Source organism: Rhodnius prolixus, unplaced genomic scaffold (genome assembly GCF_049639745.1).
Source record: "Rhodnius prolixus isolate KJV_2025 unplaced genomic scaffold, Rpr scaffold_4, whole genome shotgun sequence".
NCBI classification, from domain to species: Eukaryota; Metazoa; Arthropoda; class Insecta; order Hemiptera; family Reduviidae; genus Rhodnius; species Rhodnius prolixus.
In genome coordinates, this window is record NW_027411614.1 from 7,487,633 (window position 1) to 7,509,086 (window position 21,454).

At 32.7% G+C, this 21,454-nt stretch overlaps 2 protein-coding genes across 4 annotated transcripts in view; one reads left to right on the forward strand and one right to left on the reverse strand.

Annotated features, from left to right (window-relative positions):
• The window catches only part of wg (Wnt family member 1 wingless), a 100,405-nt gene extending 85,719 nt beyond the window's left edge, over positions 1 to 14,686 (reverse strand). The window contains exon 1 of the mRNA XM_074132014.1: positions 14,514 to 14,686. The gene's annotated coding sequence lies outside the window, so the exon portion shown is untranslated. The remainder of the gene's footprint in view (positions 1 to 14,513) is intronic.
• A 206-nt stretch (positions 14,687 to 14,892) lies between these two features.
• PCID2 (PCI domain-containing protein 2) lies at positions 14,893 to 20,339 on the forward strand. Of its 3 annotated transcripts, none has more exons than XM_074132012.1 (9): positions 14,893 to 15,175; positions 17,239 to 17,302; positions 17,386 to 17,427; positions 17,507 to 17,631; positions 17,707 to 17,982; positions 19,161 to 19,378; positions 19,558 to 19,658; positions 19,733 to 19,932; positions 20,016 to 20,339. In XM_074132012.1, the coding sequence occupies exons 2-9, from the start codon at positions 17,276 to 17,278 to the stop codon at positions 20,230 to 20,232; spliced, it is 1,206 nt and encodes a 401-aa protein (XP_073988113.1). In that variant the 5' UTR covers positions 14,893 to 15,175; positions 17,239 to 17,275; the 3' UTR covers positions 20,233 to 20,339. The 3 variants fall into 3 exon arrangements, with proteins under 3 accessions (XP_073988113.1, XP_073988112.1, XP_073988114.1); XM_074132011.1 differs by having other exon boundaries at positions 14,895 to 15,175; positions 17,183 to 17,302; XM_074132013.1 differs by lacking the exon at positions 14,893 to 15,175 and adding an exon at positions 17,006 to 17,152.
• Positions 20,340 to 21,454: the final 1,115 nt, after the last annotated feature.

Genomic DNA, 21,454 nt, shown 5'->3' on the forward strand with positions numbered 1-21,454 from the left:
AGAACAAAGTGTCCATTTTGGTGGTAGGGTAAAACATAATTGAAAATATCAGGGCTTTTTTTTTTTACTGCTGACGGCGTTCTCCGAAACGTATTGCCGAAAAAGGTTGTAAATATATTTTTCTTAAACTAGGAACAACAACCATCTTCTATTTTTCGTAGCCTAAGCTACGAAATTCCAATAGCATTTTGAAGCTGCTAACAAAACAACAGATCTGTAATGAGGTAACTGCAGTAGTTGGATTGCAGCCAGCCTGAGTCACCTCGTTACGGGTCTTCAAGTTTGTTAGAAGTAAAAACATGGAAGTTGGATTATTAGCTAAAAGAGAAAAATTGAAGTTGTTTGTTGTAAGGAATTTAGAAAAAATAATATGTATTACCTTTCATTCGATTCTAGGTCTAATGAAATTATATTTGGAATCGTATTTGTTGATTTACTAGAAGAGTTTGAATCCGAAGTATAAAACAAAGTGTCCATTTCGGTGGTAGGGTAAAACATAATTGAAAATATCAGGGCTTTTTTTTTTTACTGCTGACGGCGTTCTCCGAAACGTATTGCCGAAAAAGGTTGTAAATATATTTTTCTTAAACTAGGAACAACAACCATCTTCTATTTTTCATAGTCTAAGCTACGAAATTCCAATAGCATTTTGAAGCTGCTAACAAAACAACAGATCTGTAATGAGGTAACTGCAGTAGTTGGATTGCAGCCAGCCTGAGTCACCTCGTTACGGGTCTTCAAGTTTGTTAGAAGTAAAAACATGGAAGTTGGATTATTAGCTAAAAGAGAAAAATTGAAGTTGTTTGTTGTAAGGAATTTAGAAAAAATAATATGTATTACCTTTCATTCGATTCTAGGTCTAAAGAAATTATATTTGGAATCGTATTTGTTGATTTGCTAGAAGAGTTTGAATCCGAAGTATAGAACAAAGTGTCCATTTTGGTGGTAGGGTAAAACATAATTGAAAATATCAGGGCTTTTTTTTTTACTGCTGTCGGCGTTCTCCGAAACGTATTGCCGAAAAAGGTTGTAAATATATTTTTCTTAAACTAGGAACAACAACCATCTTCTATTTTTCATAGTCTAAGCTACGAAATTCCAATAGCATTTTGAAGCTGCTAACAAAACAACAGATCTGTAATGAGGTAACTGCAGTAGTTGGATTGCAGCCAGCCTGAGTCACCTCGTTACGGGTCTTCAAGTTTGTTAGAAGTAAAAACATGGAAGTTGGATTATTAGCTAAAAGAGAAAAATTGAAGTTGTTTGTTGTAAGGAATTTAGAAAAAATAATATGTATTACCTTTCATTCGATTCTAGGTCTAAAGAAATTATATTTGGAATCGTATTTGTTGATTTGCTAGAAGAGTTTGAATCCGAAGTATAGAACAAAGTGTCCATTTTGGTGGTAGGGTAAAACATAATTGAAAATATCAGGGCTTTTTTTTTTACTGCTGTCGGCGTTCTCCGAAACGTATTGCCGAAAAAGGTTGTAAATATATTTTTCTTAAACTAGGAACAACAACCATCTTCTATTTTTCATAGTCTAAGCTACGAAATTCCAATAGCATTTTGAAGCTGCTAACAAAACAACAGATCTGTAATGAGGTAACTGCAGTAGTTGGATTGCAGCCAGCCTGAGTCACCTCGTTACGGGTCTTCAAGTTTGTTAGAAGTAAAAACATGGAAGTTGGATTATTAGCTAAAAGAGAAAAATTGAAGTTGTTTGTTGTAAGGAATTTAGAAAAAATAATATGTATTACCTTTCATTCGATTCTAGGTCTAATGAAATTATATTTGGAATCGTATTTGTTGATTTGCTAGAAGAGTTTGAATCCGAAGTATAGAACAAAGTGTCCATTTTGGTGGTAGGGTAAAACATAATTGAAAATATCAGGGCTTTTTTTTTTACTGCTGTCGGCGTTCTCCGAAACGTATTGCCGAAAAAGGTTGTAAATATATTTTTCTTAAACTAGGAACAACAACCATCTTCTATTTTTCATAGTCTAAGCTACGAAATTCCAATAGCATTTTGAAGCTGCTAACAAAACAACAGATTTGTAATGAGGTAACTGCAGTAGTTGGATTGCAGCCAGCCTGAGTCACCTCGTTACGGGTCTTCAAGTTTGTTAGAAGTAAAAACATGGAAGTTGGATTATTAGCTAAAAGAGAAAAATTGAAGTTGTTTGTTGTAAGGAATTTAGAAAAAATAATATGTATTACCTTTCATTCGATTCTAGGTCTAATGAAATTATATTTGGAATCGTATTTGTTGATTTGCTAGAAGAGTTTGAATCCGAAGTATAGAACAAAGTGTCCATTTTGGTGGTAGGGTAAAACATAATTGAAAATATCAGGGCTTTTTTTTTTACTGCTGTCGGCGTTCTCCGAAACGTATTGCCGAAAAAGGTTGTAAATATATTTTTCTTAAACTAGGAACAACAACCATCTTCTATTTTTCATAGTCTAAGCTACGAAATTCCAATAGCATTTTGAAGCTGCTAACAAAACAACAGATCTGTAATGAGGTAACTGCAGTAGTTGGATTGCAGCCAGCCTGAGTCACCTCGTTACGGGTCTTCAAGTTTGTTAGAAGTAAAAACATGGAAGTTGGATTATTAGCTAAAAGAGAAAAATTGAAGTTGTTTGTTGTAAGGAATTTAGAAAAAATAATATGTATTACCTTTCATTCGATTCTAGGTCTAAAGAAATTATATTTGGAATCGTATTTGTTGATTTGCTAGAAGAGTTTGAATCCGAAGTATAGAACAAAGTGTCCATTTTGGTGGTAGGGTAAAACATAATTGAAAATATCAGGGCTTTTTTTTTTACTGCTGTCGGCGTTCTCCGAAACGTATTGCCGAAAAAGGTTGTAAATATATTTTTCTTAAACTAGGAACAACAACCATCTTCTATTTTTCATAGTCTAAGCTACGAAATTCCAATAGCATTTTGAAGCTGCTAACAAAACAACAGATCTGTAATGAGGTAACTGCAGTAGTTGGATTGCAGCCAGCCTGAGTCACCTCGTTACGGGTCTTCAAGTTTGTTAGAAGTAAAAACATGGAAGTTGGATTATTAGCTAAAAGAGAAAAATTGAAGTTGTTTGTTGTAAGGAATTTAGAAAAAATAATATGTATTACCTTTCATTCGATTCTAGGTCTAATGAAATTATATTTGGAATCGTATTTGTTGATTTGCTAGAAGAGTTTGAATCCGAAGTATAGAACAAAGTGTCCATTTTGGTGGTAGGGTAAAACATAATTGAAAATATCAGGGCTTTTTTTTTTACTGCTGACGGCGTTCTCCGAAACGTATTGCCGAAAAAGGTTGTAAATATATTTTTCTTAAACTAGGAACAACAACCATCTTCTATTTTTCATAGTCTAAGCTACGAAATTCCAATAGCATTTTGAAGCTGCTAACAAAACAACAGATCTGTAATGAGGTAACTGCAGTAGTTGGATTGCAGCCAGCCTGAGTCACCTCGTTACGGGTCTTCAAGTTTGTTAAAAGTAAAAACATGGAAGTTGGATTATTAGCTAAAAGAGAAAAATTGAAGTTGTTTGTTGTAAGGAATTTAGAAAAAATAATATGTATTACCTTTCATTCGATTCTAGGTCTAATGAAATTATATTTGGAATCGTATTTGTTGATTTGCTAGAAGAGTTTGAATCCGAAGTATAGAACATAGTGATCCATTTTGGTGGTAGGGTAAAACATAATTGAAAATATCAAGGCTTTTTTTTTTACTGCTGTCGGCGTTCTCCGAAACGTATTGCCGAAAAAGGTTGTAAATATATTTTTCTTAAACTAGGAACAACAACCATCTTCTATTTTTCATAGTCTAAGCTACGAAATTCCAATAGCATTTTGAAGCTGCTAACAAAACAACAGATTTGTAATGAGGTAACTGCAGTAGTTGGATTGCAGCCAGCCTGAGTCACCTCGTTACGGGTCTTCAAGTTTGTTAGAAGTAAAAACATGGAAGTTGGATTATTAGCTAAAAGAGAAAAATTGAAGTTGTTTGTTGTAAGGAATTTAGAAAAAATAATATGTATTACCTTTCATTCGATTCTAGGTCTAAAGAAATTATATTTGGAATCGTATTTGTTGATTTGCTAGAAGAGTATGAATCCGAAGTGCAGAACATAGTGATCCATTTTGGTCGTAAGGGTAAAATATAATTGAAAATATCAGGACTTTTTTTTTACTCCTGTCAGCGTTCTCCGAAAATTCAGAGAGTCAGATTTCTCTGATAATCAGATAACTAGGATCTACGAGACGTTATAGTCCCTTTTCTTAACATTTTTTTTTATCGACCCTTTTCGTAATACTTGTAGCGTGTATTATTTTTTGAGGAGCTTTAAATGACTTAATTATAAGCGATTACTGTAGCTCATTCATGGGCTGATGCGCAAACAAATCTATCTTCTATGCACATAATGATTTAAACTTCAAGTCATCTTTAACAGAATCAGTTGGAATTTCCTCTAAATAACATAGATCTGTATTTATACGCGTGCTTCTGTTACTGTGGTAGCGGGTGGGATACTAAATAAGTTTTACAAGCTCTATTGAGAAATATGGTGAGAGATGAGACATCTTACTCCAATGCTGTGTAAAAATGAGAAATTGGATCTCTACAGACTGTATTTTAGAAATCAATTTAACTGGGTTTCTTATTTGAGAAATCTTTTATTTAACTTAGGTCTGATTGTGATTATCGATTTTGGTTTCAATATCTAAAAAAAAGATCACTCCAAATATTTTTATGTTAGATAGGCCCTGCTTATTTAGCCTGTTGATATTTATACAATACAAACTTAAAGCCTCCACGCGCGCACACTCGCAAGATTAGTTGCTCCAGAAATTTGCACTACGTAATTCTTGTTTTTTCTTGAAGTTTTTTCTTTACTCTTGTGGTTTCTGTATTAAGTGCATTTATTGTGAAAGTTCATATTTTGTTCTTCAATAAGTAAGCTTTTTTAATGCCCAAATTCAAAGCTGCATATTAATATCCCTGTTAGCTAAATATTGCTCTTTAACTTCGTGTTATGTACGGATAATCGTTTTACATTTCTATGATTGTCACCTCTAGAAAGTCTTGTAATGAAATGTACAATGATTTAGGGTTAGTGGGTATTCGTGAGATATTTGGTAGTTTTAGACAAAACTCAGTGCAATTGTCGTAGCGATACTTAGTTTGGATTTTTTGTTTTTTCAATCCATATTGAATTCCAGCTGTGTGTAATATTGAAGCAGACATTTAGTCACACATTACATTGCATTGATTTAAATTTAAGGTTTGAACATTAGAATATGTTGTATCAGCTCCGGATTATTGAATAAAAATATTCAAGAGTGATTTATTGCTGCTAATGGGAGAGATATGCCTACTTCATTGGTGGATAACTAAATTGAGTTGAAGTTTAAGACAGAATAAAGATGAACTGGAATACATGGATAGGCATAGCGAAAAAAAAGATGAACTGGATTAGAGGGATAGATGATGGAGTGATGTACTGGATTTGACCTCGATTAGGGGGATTGATGACCTGGATTAGAGGGATTGATGACCTAGATAAGAAGGATAGTTTATGGATAGATGTACTGGATTATAGGAATTAATGAGGGCGTGATGACCTGGTTTATAGGGTTTGATGAGGAATTGATGACATGGATCAGAGGGATTGATGTTGGACAGATGAACTGGATTATATGGAAAAATGTTGGGTAGATGAACAGGATTGATGAGTGATAGATGACCTGGTTTATAGGGTTTGATGAGGAATCGATGATCTGGATTAAAGGGATTGTTGATGGATAAATGTCCTGGTTTATACGGTTCGATGAGGAATTGACGACCTGGATCAGAGGGATTGATGTTGGACAGATGAACTGGATTATAGAGAAAGACGATGGGTAGATGAATAGAATTGATGAGTGATAGATGACCTGGTTTATAGGGTTTGATGAGGAATTGATGATCTGGATTAAAGGGATTGATTATGGATAAATTACCTGGATTTGAGGGATAAATGAACTGGATTAGGGGGATTGATGATGGATAGATGACCTGGATGGAGAGATGTACTGGATTGATAATAGCTAGATGAACTGGATTAGAGGGATTGATGACCTGGATTTGAGGGATTGATGACCTGGATTTGAGGGATAGATGATCTGGATTAGAGGGATTGATGACCTGCATTTGAGGGATAGATGAACTGGATTAGAGGGATTGATGACCTGGATTAGAGAGATAGATGAACTACATTAGATGACTGGTTTTTTTATAGACTCGAAAATTAGAATAAATTAACAGTTCGCTCTTATATCTAGTTTTATGTTGTTTGAGTATCACATGTAGTATATTGTACGATTACAATCAGACTAATTCTATTCCTTTGTGAATTGAAGTCAATTTGTCTGTTATTGAGCTGAACTCTAGATGAAGCTGAAGTCTAAATAGCTCATCCATTCTTTCAACTCAAGAATACTGAGCAACTTCTTTTTATTGTTCTATTTTACTTCATTTTGTGATGGCCTTGGTGATTTATAATCAAATTGCTTTAAATAGCTCTTCTTATTTCAACCTAAGAATGAATAGGTGAAAATTAAACCTATTTATGTTCGATCTGATCCCTTAATTGCTATTTAAGTAGTGTGTAATTTGGATGGCCTTGTGAAACCGAATTTACATTAATAATTTCTAATTTTCCTATTTTAGTAAAAAAAAAAGTTTTATTTTTATTATCATGTTATTAATTCAATTTGTTATGAATTATTGTTTGGATTTTTTTTTAAATCCATAATTCAGAGTGAGATATTCGGTTGTAAAATGCGAGTGACATCTACCACCTCAAACGGAGCTGGAATAGGAGAACAGTTTTAGATGGTTACACTCTTGGAACAGCAGGGGAGTTGATAGAAAACATGGTTTGAGGGTAAATGTTTTATATGGATTTGACCTTTTACTGGCCGGAAGTCCTGATCTGGAAGTTTACCAGGACTACCAATGATTGCTGCTAAGAACACTAGAGGTTTTCAGGCACTTTCACCCAGTATACTGTTTTGAACCAACTGTTGCCAACCGTGTGGATAAAAACCAATTATCCTAAGGTTTTCTGGTGGACAGCATGTTAGCTAGATTTTAAAACAATTTCAAAATTACAAGTTTCAGTTGGCTTTTTATTTAGAGTTTTCAAGTGCCAATCAACCAGCTCTTTTGCGGTTACCCTGACACCATATCAGTTATCAACAATCACACAATGTAACTACATGTCTCATAACTACATTCTAGGATAAAATTACTTTACACTTAAGAGTTAAATTCTTCGATGGCATTTCATTTTTTGGTTTGAAGCAGATAAATTTGTGTTGGTATCAACAGGAGAAAGTCAACGGATAAGAAGAAAGAAAGCAAGAAATTATACCCAAAATGTGAAGCAAAAACAGGACAAAAATAAATGACATTTTAAACTATAATTATAAATGTAAAAGGGTTGAAAAAGTTATAGCAGTTGATAAACTATCCAACTCATGTCTTAACGTATACTGGAATTAGTTCTGTATAGTGGATATTGGAATCCTTTTTGAAGATCCCTACTGTTCCTTCCGAAGCCACAAGAGCAAGTCAACAGATAGGAGACACTACTCAACTTGGTGGTCTATAACAAAGCAGACCTAACGATTTAATGTTTTCCTGTTCTCAAAATACGGAAACAAATGAGGAATTGTAAACTACCAGTTAGTGCTTGCTTCTACATTCCGACACAAGGCTTTTCAGTCATCAATCAACCCATTATCAAGCCTCCCTTTGATGTAATTTACCTGGTTCAGTGCAGGTTTCCAACTCTTCTTCTACATCTATTTTCCACAAAAGAAAACTCTTCTTTCTTTCATACATCCAGTTGCGACTTCGCCCCCACACTCATTCAACTTCCTTCACCAACCATCTACACGGTCAAGCATTTCTGCACTGGATACCTAGGGCTCTTATTTTTTTCTAACAGAATCTTGCCAAAGAAAGAACCGCCCTTCAAAGGATAACTCTACAACTAGCCTCCACCCATAAACAGCTTCCATAACATCATCTAAATCAATCTGAAGTGTACTTCTTCAATCAGATCAGAACTAATTTTGACATCGATAATCTTTGCAACCAATTTCCTCTGTCGCCTAAAAAACATAAGAACCATCTAACTTCTTTTCTACTTGTCTGGAGAGGCTCTCATTGCTGGCCAGGGAAAATTCATGTTTGATGTTTTTGCATCAGTCTTCATTAGTAGTAAAATTTCGATTTTTCTTCAATAATTTGAGATCGTCTAACATGTTCTGTGTTACTGAACCTCACCTTCAAAACAATGATTTTAATGTGATATATGATTTGTTTCAAAATTAATGCTTCACTTTAGCCTGTAATTCAATGTTTTGTAAAAAAAATCAAAATGAAGTATGGCAACACACAAATGCACTGAGTATTGGTCTCCTTGGCTGCAGATAAGATGCTCTTCCCCCATTAACCCCAATCACTGTGCAGTTTGTTGTAGTGGTGAATTGTTCAAATCATAATGGATTATTCCAATTTTCATGCTCAAGGATGGGGACAGTTATACTTGTCTTGTTCTAAGTGAATGTGTTAAAATTTCTAAGTTCTGAGTAGGCCTTACAATACATAAGATGTAGGATGTGATCTTTTTCAGCATTAAGCCATACTTATAATTGTTTTCAGACTAAAAGTTCAATCTTTTGTTTTAAATATAAAACGAACAGCATTTTTTTTCTATTCGTCATCTTAAATTGGAGGAAGAAGTCTTAAATTTCATTTTTAATTTTTCAGTCTAATAAAGGTTCATTGACTTATGGGAACTATTGGAACGGTTCTTTAGCCGTAACTTACCCCGCAGTCTTGAGCAGGAACCAAGGTATGTAAAAGATTTGCTCAGTTTCAAACTCAGTTCTATGATAGCGAGCCAGCTAGAGGTCCAACCTTTTTTTTTAAACAGCTCAATTGAGCAAGTTTGATTCCATCTCTCATCATTCGACTTTAGAGCTTTGTATCCATCGCTTTCTAAACGTAACAAATAGCTTACGAGTAAATTAAGATCTATTTCTATAATATCTACTTTAATTATTACTAGTGATGTAATCCGATAACTTCCTATAATCATAAAAAAAGTAATTTTATGACGTTAAGAAGTTTTGATCCTTGTTGAAGTAAAATACAGTATTACTGAATTGTTTGATAAAAAAGAAATGATAACGGTGTGATCATTACTCCTTGTAGCATTCTTGATGTTACTGATAGCTAAATCGTTTTTGTAGATTACTGACAGCAAAAATGTGCTAAGATGATTTCAGATCTGTTTTACATACTCCATCAAACAAACATTGTCAGGCTGACGATTCCAAATCTTTTCCTTTAATTTGTAAACATGATTCCATTTTTTTTCTTTATGCGTTAATTGAATAGAATAAGCAAAATTTTTGTGACCGTAAATATATATTTTTAATAAATATTATGTGTTAGCAACATATTGCCTAAAAAAGTAGCAAATACATTTTTCTTAAATTACACCAAAACAGCAATCATTCTCATTTAATAGTCTACGCTACGAAATTCCAATAGCATCTTTTTAAGCCGCTAACAAAACAACAGACCTGTATTGAGGTAACTGCAGAAGTTGGACTGCAACCAGCCTGAGTCATCTCGTTACAGGGACTTTGTTTGTTAGAAGTAAAAAAAAATATTGTTATTGGATTATTAGCGAAAAGACAAAAATTGAAGTTGTTTGTTGTTTGTAAGAATTTAGAAAAAATAATATGTATTAACTTTGATTTGGTTCATAGCCTAAAGAAATCATATTTGGAATCGTATTTGTTAATTTAATGGAAGATTTTGAATCCGAAGTGCAGAACATAGTGATCCAGTTTGATCCAGAGGGTAAAATATGATTGAGAGTATCAGACCCATTTCTGTTTTGTTTCTTTGCTGTCAGCGTTCTCCGAAAACTATCTGCTAATCGGATAACTGAAGTCTATGAGAAGTTATAGTCTCTTTTCTTAACTTTTTTTCTAATTCTTCAAGGAGCTTTAAACGATTTAATGATATGCAGTTACTGTTGCTCAATCGTGGGCTGATGCGCAAACAAATCTATTTTCTTTGCACATAATGATTTAAACTTCAAGTCATCTTTTATCTATCCGGGAATTTAACAGAATCAATTGGAATTTCCTCTAAATAGATCTGTATTTATTCGCGTGCTTCTGTTACTGTGGTAGCGGGTGGGATACTAAATAAGTTTTACAAGCTCTATTGAGAAATATGGTGAGAGATGAAACATCTTACTACAATGCTGTGTAAAAATGAGAAATTGGATCTCTACAGACTGTATTTTAGAAATCAATTTAACTGGGTTTCTTATTTGGGAAATCTTTTATTTAACTTAGGTTTCTCTCAATGAAGGGTTAAAAATGGTGCTTTAACAGTAATGATAAGTTTACAAAAATGAAGTATTTTTATAACTTATCATTATCTGATTAATCGCTTTATAACTCCTGATAAGTCTGTGAGGACCTTGTCTGAGATTGAATATAAAAGAAAATGAAATTAAGAAATCTCTCTAAAAACTGGGTCTTCAGGGAAAACGGCGGTTCCCTAAACGGTTCGAATAGTTTCTGTCGGTTTCGATATCGTCGTGACGCTTCAAATAATTTCGAATACGATTACCGTCGGTCTTTTTTTCGTAACAAACGCAAACGCGTCGATCGTATATTACAAAAAAAAAGTATAGGCTGCCTGCTACAAAACCGTTTTAGCCGTTCTGCGATCTTTCGTTGCGTATTCCGCGTAAGTTCGTGTTCTTATAGACCCGGCGTAAGAAGGCATATAGGGAAAAATGCTGATAAGTTTTAATTTAAGAGATCTGTTACATGCTTTGGTCTGATTGTGATTATCGATTTTGGTTTCAATATCTAAAAAAAAGATCACTCCTAATATTTTTATGTTAGATAGGCCCTGCTTATTTAGTCTGTTGATATTTATACAATTCAAACTGAAGGTAGTATTTCTACCTTTATAGTTTCTTTATTGCATTCATTTATTGTGAAAGTTCATATTTAGGTCGACACAAAGAAAGCTTTATTAATACCCACATTCAATTTTGCATATTTACATCCCTGTAGCTAAATATTGCTCTCTAGTTGCGTGTTATGTGGGGATAATCGTTTCACATTTCAATGATTAGTCACTTCTAGAAAGCCTTCTAATAACTTGTACAATGATTAAGGGTTAGTGGGTATTAGAGAGATATTTGGTAGTTCATAGACAAAACTCAGTGCAGTTGACTAAGCAGTTACTTAGTTTGAAATTTTTTTGAATCCATATTGAATTCCTGCTTAGTGTGTTAGTGTGTACTATTGAAGCAGTCATTTACTCATTACATTGCATTAATTTAAACTTGAGGTTTGAACAATAGAACTTGTTAATCAGCACCGGATTATTGAATAAAAATGTTCAGAGAGATTTATTGCTTAATGGGAGAGATATGCCTACTTCATTAACGGATAGCTAAATTGAGATGAAGATTAAGGCAGAATAAAGATGCACTGGAATACACAGATAGGCATAGCAAAAAGAGAGGTGAATGGGATTAGAAAGAAATATTGTGTTGAGAAGAACTAGATTAGAGGGATAGATGTTGGAGAGATGAATTGGATTAGGGAGATAGATGAACAGGATTAGGGGGATTGATAACCTGGACTAGAGGGATTGACGATGGGTTGATGACCTGATTTATAGGGTTTGATTAGGAATTGGTGCCCTGAATTAGAGGGATTATGGCATGTTTTATTCTTTTGTTGTTTTTTTCATTCCGTTGTTTTGTCTTTTGTTTGTTGGTCGTATTCTTGGTTGCCCTCCTTTTCTATAAATTCCCAAACGCGACTTATCCCATATTCCACCATTCTTGCCAAAAATCCCTTTAATAATTTCGCGGTTAATCGTATCCTAAAGCGCTGGTTTTCACCCTGACCCTTCGCAGGTAATGCATGTTACAATGTTGACATCTGCTACCCTGCACTAGTCAGGGTCAAAACTGGCTGGAATACGGTTAGGCAAGAATGGTTTTTTGGAGGGCAGAAACCTGAGCTCTACCTCCCCGTGGTGCCCTCCGGTAAACTGCTCTTATGAGCAGGCTAACAGAGCCAGTACCAAACCCTAAAATTGCAGCATTTGCAGCCTTTGGACCTCGAAACAGTCCAATGGTTTGTGATGCACTGAGGAGTTCATACCTTAAACTATTTAAGATCTCTTCCATTAGCAGTGATTTATCTGCGATTAGGCAGATTGTTAAAATCATCCCCGAGAATTTTTGTAACAACTTTGAATATATTTTTGTCTGTTCTTGATACCTTTATTAGGATAAAGATATGTATTCTTATATTTCCTATTACTATCTTGTATTTTCTCTTACTTAAAAGGGAAGGTATTTAGATCATGCGAAAATTAGAGTAAACCCGAGCAATTTGCATGAATCGATGTGCCGTTAACAAATTATTTCAAAAATGAAAAAATCGGGGGTAAACGAACTTTGTATTACGATTTGTTTCCGTCAGATGACACGACTTGAACTTAGCGATCAAAATGGTTTATATCGGAAGTATGCCTTATCCAAAAAGGTTTTTCTCTTTTTTCACGTTTTTCTTTAATCTTTCTCAGTAGATACAGCGTACTTCAGTTTCTCCACAACTTAGTACGAAATATCGATTATAAATGTTGATATTTTTAAAATCAAAAAGACTTAAGAAGTGAAAATTAATAATTATAATTTGTACAATTTATAGAATAAAGCACTCGAATTACTAAAGATGTTATTAAAACTGCCCTGTGGGACAGAAAGTATAAGAGTTGATTTGTGTACCTTTTGTGTTTTAATCTACCCTTATACTCAACTTTTAGGGTTGAAGTTTTGGTTACTACATCGAGCTTTATCATATTTTAAAGATGAATAAAAATAAGCAAAACTCTAACCCGAAACAACGAATAAAAATGCTAATCCGAAGAATTCGTACTGAGAAAAGAATTATTGCTTCTTTGGAAGAAAGGAATTATCAGTTAGTTGCAGAACTGAATGACACCAAAGTAGCATTGGCCAATTTGACTAACGAACATAACAAATTGATGTCAATAAATTATGAACAGGCTGTACGCTTAAATCATACCCAAGATGATCGCGTGAAATTCAGAACCGACTTGGATAAAGTGATATGTAATTTTAATTACGATTTACATTTTAGTATTTTTTTTTTTTTGTGATTTAAGGCGCGTCAACATCTAAGGTTATTGGCGCCCGGAGCTTTTTTCAGTGCACTGCCGGCCTCCGGGCAGTGTTCTCTCGTTACAAACAACACTGTCCATCACCGGACAGTGAGCTGTAAGAAGCTCCTAGGAAGAAAAGTCAGCAGCTGGATTCGAACCCGGGACCTCCGCGTGGGAGTCCAGTATGCTAACCTCATAGCTAATCCCTTCCCTACATTTTAGTATTATATTTATTTTGGAAAAAATATTGCAAGTTCAAATAATAGGTAGTGCTACAGATCAGTTTGAACAGTATGTTAATATTGTTTTAAGTTTTGAAATAATCTATTAAATTATAACAATTCGATAATATTTTTGGATGTATAAGTTGTAAAATAACAAACTGAACCATTTTATTTATTTTTGTAACTCTTCATCCCGCTACAACGTTCTTTTTGCCCTTGACATCTTGCTGGATTAATGACACATATGTCATATTTTCGGAATTGATTTTCCAACAGATTTCATTCTTGACGCATTTACTTCTTTTCCTAATTCAGTGATGTTCAGATATTAATTCTTTCTTGGGAAGAGAATAAAAAATCATGCCATGTTCAATGAAAGGAATCGTACTTGTTTTGTATTCTAAGAAAGGTTTCAAGGATTTAATTAGAATATTAACTAGTGAATATTTCAAATATATTTACAAAGCGAGAAACAATATTTTTAATATCTGATTTTATTATATATTCCCACAATATTCCCCCTCAAAGAATCGTTTTAAATGTAGTTCGGTCTGAATATCTTGGTGCTAGTTGAATGAATTATGTTTTAGATGATTAGTGTACCCAAACAAAAAATGAAAAAGTCACTGGGTGTAATCATAATCAAGTTGTGCACAATTACTGAAATAAATAATATAATAATAAATAAATATAATTATATACTCAACTGTAAGTGTTTTTTAAGGAGTTATGAATAGATTCTATTCAAATATTTTTTTTTTTTTGTAAAAACTCTTCAAGATACTTCTGTAATTTTATTGTGTTCTTTACTAAATATTTTTATAAAACTAAATATCACAACACTAATTGTAGGACAATATTTGAAAGCAGAAATAGAGAAAGAACAAAAGTGTCAATTTGTTGCAAAAGATAAATATTAATAAATAAATTCTAAAGTAAGAAAAAAAAGTACTTATCTGTTCACATACTTCATTTAAAAACGAAAATCACATTTCACTATATTCTTTTTTATTAACAGTAACTATGAGAAATAACATTACATTGTGTTATGTAGGATGATAACTTAACATGATTCGTTTAGTGGTTCTAAACAAACTAGAGACTGAATTAACAATCTTGCAAAGTTTTTATATAAAAATATTATGATCGATCCTAAACTGAAAGGTCGCACATCCCTTCTGACAGACATTGCAAAATATCAACTTCAAATGTTATTATTATTTGGGAAAAAATACAGGGACACATCTATAAGTTATTGAGTTTATTATTATTATTATTATTTTTTTTTCTACAAAGTTGTTTTAAATGTTTTATTAGGATGGTTAGTGGTGTTGTTTTAATTTGCAGTTATGATGGTCATTTCTAATATTAATATCATTTAATAGCGTTTTATTTGTTAAAAACTTTTGTTCTGGCTAATGATAACAAATTAAATTTTATTATTCCTTGAATCACTTTGGAATAAATCCGAATTTTTAGTTTGAACATTTCATTTTAAAATTCTAGACTGAACAATTAAAAAGCTTCCTCTTATTGCAATTTACAAAGTGAATCTTGGACTTTGATAAGAAAAAATAATTCAAAAAGTTGCCGTTGAAAAGTCGACCGATGTTTTTCAAGGATTATACAGGTAATTAGGCTGTACATTACACTGAAATAGTACGTTAGAGACAAGCTTAACATCTTACCTTCAGAACTACTTTAAAGAAGGGTTTGTTGGAGAAAAAAAAAATTGTATAAAAGTTAAACATCCTACAAGATGAAATGAGTAGCAAAATAACAAATTAAAAAAAATCTTTCAAGCTGTATTTGAGAAAAACACTTAAAATTCTTTTAGTAAAATAACTACATATTCCGATTAACTGATAATAACCAAATCGACAATCGGTTATTTCTTCAGAATCATTGCACTGATTTAAAATTTTCTAATAAAGAGGGTTTTTAGGAAATTATAACTTGTAAACTGCCTTTTCTCTATCTGATAAATAGTTAAACTTGATTTGTGAAAGTTAATTATAGTGTTTCTAAGATTTGAATCAGAAAAACGTGAGTTTAAAAACTATAGGTATAGAAAAATAGGGCGGAAGCAATACTCGTGGGAAACGTCTTAGTCATCATACCACTATATGATTCTAGAAGAAAGGTTTATGGATGTACCAGAGATGACAGTCTAGATGCATTAGTGAGGTAAAAAAAAGGTACATTAAAGGTGTAAATTGTGACTATTAACATCTACTTTTATATAGACTAGTTCATTATATATTTTTTATAACTCCATAGTTTAAATTTTTTGTTTTTATTAACTTATATCACTCATTCAGTTCGATTCAATTTCTTATTTGTATGACCTATTCACCTATTTTAATTTAAAAACAAAAGCTATTAATTTAAACTTATTCATCTTCTTTGATCTTCCGAACATTGGTCAAGTAGTGAGGAGATAATGTCAAATGTCTGAATAGTTTCAACCGCCAGTAGAGTGCCTGTCCACGCTCTGGTACCCATTCGCGAAATTCGCCTTCCAATTCCCTTAGCCACTTCTTTAGTCTTTCACAATAAAAACAGAAGTGATGGTATATATTTTCCATGTCTACGTCCTGGAAATTCGGACACTTTTAGTTTCCCGTGTCTTCCTTTACAATAGTAGCCGCCCCTGATATGAGAAACCAACGCTGTTACTATAGTACAGAAATCCTGCTTATCTGTGGTCCATGAGAGATATTTCCCATTCCTGTAAGGTTGGCATTTCCTGAGGATGCGACCCATTAAAGTTACAAGTCAGTAAAAGCCCTAAGTCGCAGCTTTGCCGATAATTATAGTCCTGACAAATTATTAAAATAAATAATGCACCCCAATTGAGTTTGAGTAAAAGATTCATTACAGGAGAACATTACCAACTTTTCTTTGCGCTTCGATTACTTACATTAATTTTTTGGAAAAATATTTCAAATAAAAGTTATATTCCTACATTTTTACTGACCGTACTCGCACATTAAAAGCTAATTGTAAGAACCATTTTCGAGAAAGTGTCAAACACTGGTACTTCTTGGATTGAGCTTTCTTCATTTTTTTTTTGTTTTACATTTTTATTTTGATGTTATGTACACGTTCATGCAAAGGACTCAGGGTTCCTCAGAAGTGTATTCCGGTAAAAAATCATCAAAAAATTTTTACGATCGCAACGCTTCCTCTTACCATATTAAGATAAATTAAAAAGAGAGGAGCACAAAATATTGTGATTTTTGGTAGTGGGTAAAATTCACTGCGACCTAAAATATCTATTAAGGTCTTTAAGTATGTTACTTCATTGTACATGCTATGGAGAATTTAATAGGGATACTAAGAGAGATAAGCTAAATCCTGCCAGACAGTTACTTACATAAACTGTCTAAGGAGGTTCTATGTATTTTTATTTAGGATGATAGAGGAGTAACTAATAATTATGCTGTACACTGGGAGTCCCTAGGTCCCAAGATCTTAAAAAGAAGTGATTAGTCCACTCATCCATAATTCAGTGCAATACATTAACTGTCTAGATCTGTTTGTTAAATAATGTATTTGTATTATTAAGGTAACTTTTGTTGAACAGTATAATTGTAAGATTAAGGTAAATAATATATTACGGCTTGATTTGTAGTTTGAGGATAACAGTCTAAAAAGTGAATAACCTCCTATTGTTACTGTTGTTTTTAGACGTTGGGTTTAGATTAAGCTAAATTTTGAATGCAATATGAGTATCGTACAATATTTGCAACAGGTAAGAACGATAGTGTTGCGTTTACAAAATTTGTTAAAAATTAAAAATAGAGATAAGTCAAAATTTTTATTTTTCTGTTTCAGATAAATTCCTATTACAATGAGAAAAGAGGATATCAGTTAGCTGTAAGTTTTTACTTTTTTTTTGTTTGTGTGAAGTAATTCAAAGAAAATAGTTCTAATTTTTTTATTATGCTTGCTTTAGGAATGGCTTTCTTTGAGGCATCATCATGCAAAAAACTCAAACCTATTTCATTCAAAGCCAGACAATCTTATTGCCAATCATATTGAAGATGAAACATTTGGAGAGCTTGTTGGTGCACATGTTAGGCAAGATAGATCATTTTAATTGTTAAATGTTTGTTTAAATAACTGGTAAATAATTCAAAAAAAAATTCATTATAGATGTTTATTTGCTGTATTTAAAAATGAAGCAAATGAAGCACATATGGAACAAAACAATGTTGTTCAGGCATTCATTAGAATTTTTCAGTATTATAAAGAGGAAAATTGGTTATTACCTGTGATGAATACAGTTTGTTTAGAATTGAGAATACTTGCTGGAAAAGTTGATACCATCTCGAGTAATGAATCGTCTAGAGGATCAGTTAAACCTAGAGAAGCTCTAGAAAAGGCTGCGGAAACCATGATGGCTTGCTTTAGGATATGCTCGTCAGATAAGTACGTAATTTTATAACATTACCATTTGAACATAGCATGTTCAAAATATATTGTGGGCACATATGCCACCTGTACACTTAATTGGAGATAAAATGTAAATACTACTGCCAAGATTGCAATAATTGATTGTGAGTAGTTTTTGTTTAATTCGATCACAATCTATAGATAAATATAATCAGTGAATCTGATGTTGTTAGTTTTGTTGGCTGGATCGACTGTATCAGAGAAGCTACCTATTGGCAGTACTCTTACTGAAATCACTTTACTGTTGTATGTTATGAGGCCAACGGTGACGATATCGTATTGGACAATATAAAAGCAGTTTTGAGTAGTTAATTATGCGATAATGTTCCAAAAGTTTTGAAAAACTCTTTTTCATAATATCTGGAATGTAAGCAAGCCGTTCTTCAATAAAGCGACTTCAAGTCTCTTACCACTAGTGCAGGTTGTCGCTATTCTATTCCTGGACCTTATACTTTTTTTCATGGGAAGATTCATCCCGAGCAATTCCTACTTTTCAGTCCTGCGGTAACCATTTACATTCTAATTGAAGTACACCATTCCATTCTTTCTTTTTTCTGTGAACCCAGTTTCTATTTTAGGTATACCAATTTGTCGTATGGATTTACTAAATTTTCTGTCAAAAAATACTTGACAGAATTTTAATTTGTACTGTCCATTATGCTCGCTTTGTTCTGGAGATATTGCTTTGTCTCGGCGGGTAGAACTTTTATAAATTCCTCCTTTTGCTTTTATGTTTAAATGACTGAAACGAAAAATCGTTTAATTGAAGCATCCCTCTACTTTACGATTGGTGGAGGACTTCATCGACAATGACACCAGAATTTGATATTTCCAAACCTTGATATTTAAAAGTCATTACTTGTTTTATGATATTCCAGTCAACCTTCAGTTTAATCATCAGTTCTATGATCGTCTGTTAGCTTATAATAGTCACGTTAGCATATTATTATGATGAACTTAGGAAAGATACTGAATCGGCTAATCAACCGACATCTTAGGCGTGATAGTGCGGTGCCTTGACTAATTTTCTCCAAACTCTAATCAATCGAATTTGGTCTTAGCTCTATTGGAAAATGAGAACATTCATTATCTCCTATAAAAATCTCCCGTGCACAGAGATCAAAAATTGTAGTTTTGAATTTATTATTTTTCAGTCGATCTTCTGAATCAGACACGAAAAAGTGGGGCATGCTGTCATTAGTAAATCAACTTTTTAAATTATATTTTCGAATAAACAAATTACATCTGATGAGACCTTTAATTCGAGCCATAGATTCATCGCCATTAAAAGATAAATTTAATTTAAGTCAGCAGATTACGTATCGTTATTATGTTGGACGGAAAGCAATGTTCGATAGTGATTACGTACTGGGTCAGTACCGAATCTTAATTGACACTATGCTCGATATATCATTACTTTTTTTTACTTGCAGATAGTTTATTTGATTACATGCATTATTGTGAATTGTCTTCAGTTTCGTATTAAAATATACTTTTAAATTTTAAGTTTCTTTGTTCAGCGACTTAAACCTTACTCTATTTATTTTACAGCTAATGAAAATTTAACTTTTGCATTCCAAAGATGTCACAAGGATTCAAAAAAGAATAAGCATCTTATACTTATTTATTTGGTTCCATTAAAAATTTTGTTGGTTAGTACTGACATATCTGTCCTTAATATAAACGTGTTTAATGTGTATATAATTGTGAGCAATGTTCATTACAGGGTTACTTACCTAAGCGAAGTTTACTAGAAAAGTATGACTTACTCCAATTATGGGAAATCGGAGAAGCAGTAAGGGGTGGAAATGCACGCAAATTAACCGAAGCAATTGAAACACATCAAGAATTTTTTATTAAAAGTGGAATTTATCTAATTTTAGAACGATTAAGACTTGTCACTTATAGAAATCTTTTCAAAAAAGTGTAAGATGAAAATTTTATTATAATTTTTGATAAGAATTATATTTTGTTTAATAACATTAAAATATAACTTTTCTTTCTCTTAGGTACATGATAATGAAAAATCCCGTTTTAACTTTAGAAGATTTATTAATTGCATTGCGAATGATGGAGAGTAGCGAAATTGAATTAGAAGAAGCCAATTGTATTCTTGCTAATCTAATTCATCAAGGAAAAATTAAGGGTTATATTTCACATACTCATCAAAAAGTTGTTTTGAGTAAAACTGATGCGTTTCCAAAACTAAGTGCGTTAGTTCAATAACCAATTTTGTATATTTTTTTTAATAATTTGTAATATTTTAATTAAACAGAAAACTAAGAATTATTTTATTTGGAGAATACAGATTAACATGTTCAATCACGTTAGAACTTCCTTCTTTTTTTTTTTGGTCGAATCAGACATACACACCAATCTGAAGCTAGGTTTAGACCGGCCTAGATCATTTATAAACACATTATACTAACGTGAATAGATGCCGTTTGGCCAAACTAAATATCGTGGTTTGAACATGCCCTGATTTTCAAATTTATTCCCAATCCATTTTTCCCTTGAAATTAATTTCCTAATTAAGTCAAGTGCCAGAATTTACCAACATACAATTTTGTAAAAGTAAAAAGAAAAGAGAAATATCTTAACTTTCATTTTAAACAAATTTGAGGTGCCGAATTTCATAATGAGTTAATTCTGGTTGTTCTGATAAATTCTGTGGAATATTATGCTAAGTTCAAACTAAGTTGCAAAGTGCTTATTAATTGAAGAATACTGAAAAAAAATTATTAGGAGAGGTTTCTCAGAAAAATTATGTAGGTAGTGGCCAAAATTACATAGTGCCTTAACGTATCTGTTTTTGCGACTTAATTGTTAGTGAGGCGTTAGAGACGTGTAGTAAATTGTGCCTGGGGTGGTCACTGTTTTCATAAAGTTTGCCGTTAAGTTCAGTAAACCAAAGTACAATGTTCACAATGAAAATTTAAATACTTCTTCAGGCCCTTCCGTGTTATGAAAGATGGAGGTTGGTGTTTTTTGCCGGGGCAAAATCTGTGAAGTAATGGGTAATTCAATTACGCCTCTTAACAGTGGGTGCGTTCCACTAAGCGTTCACAACGATCACACTCACGACCGCGGTTTTGCCCGTTCCACTTGCTTGCGAGCGTTGCGATCGAGAACCCAAGTGGAACAGATTGTGGGCGTTTTAACCGTTCATGTAAACATTACATATGGCGGCCTCGAAAATAAGTTAGAAGCTTGAAGAGGTTATTTTTTAATTTTAACCCCGTTTATAAGCAGTTATAATAAACTTTATTAATTATTAGTAAAGTTGACTTATATTTAAAGAATATATATAGTTCAATTTTTTATATTACATTTTAGTGGAGTATTTATAAAATTTACGTTTAAATAAAATTAAAATGTCTTTTGTGGCAACAGTTGGATATTTATTAATAATGCTTTAGAAAGTTCTTTATCTAGTTCCGATTAGAGT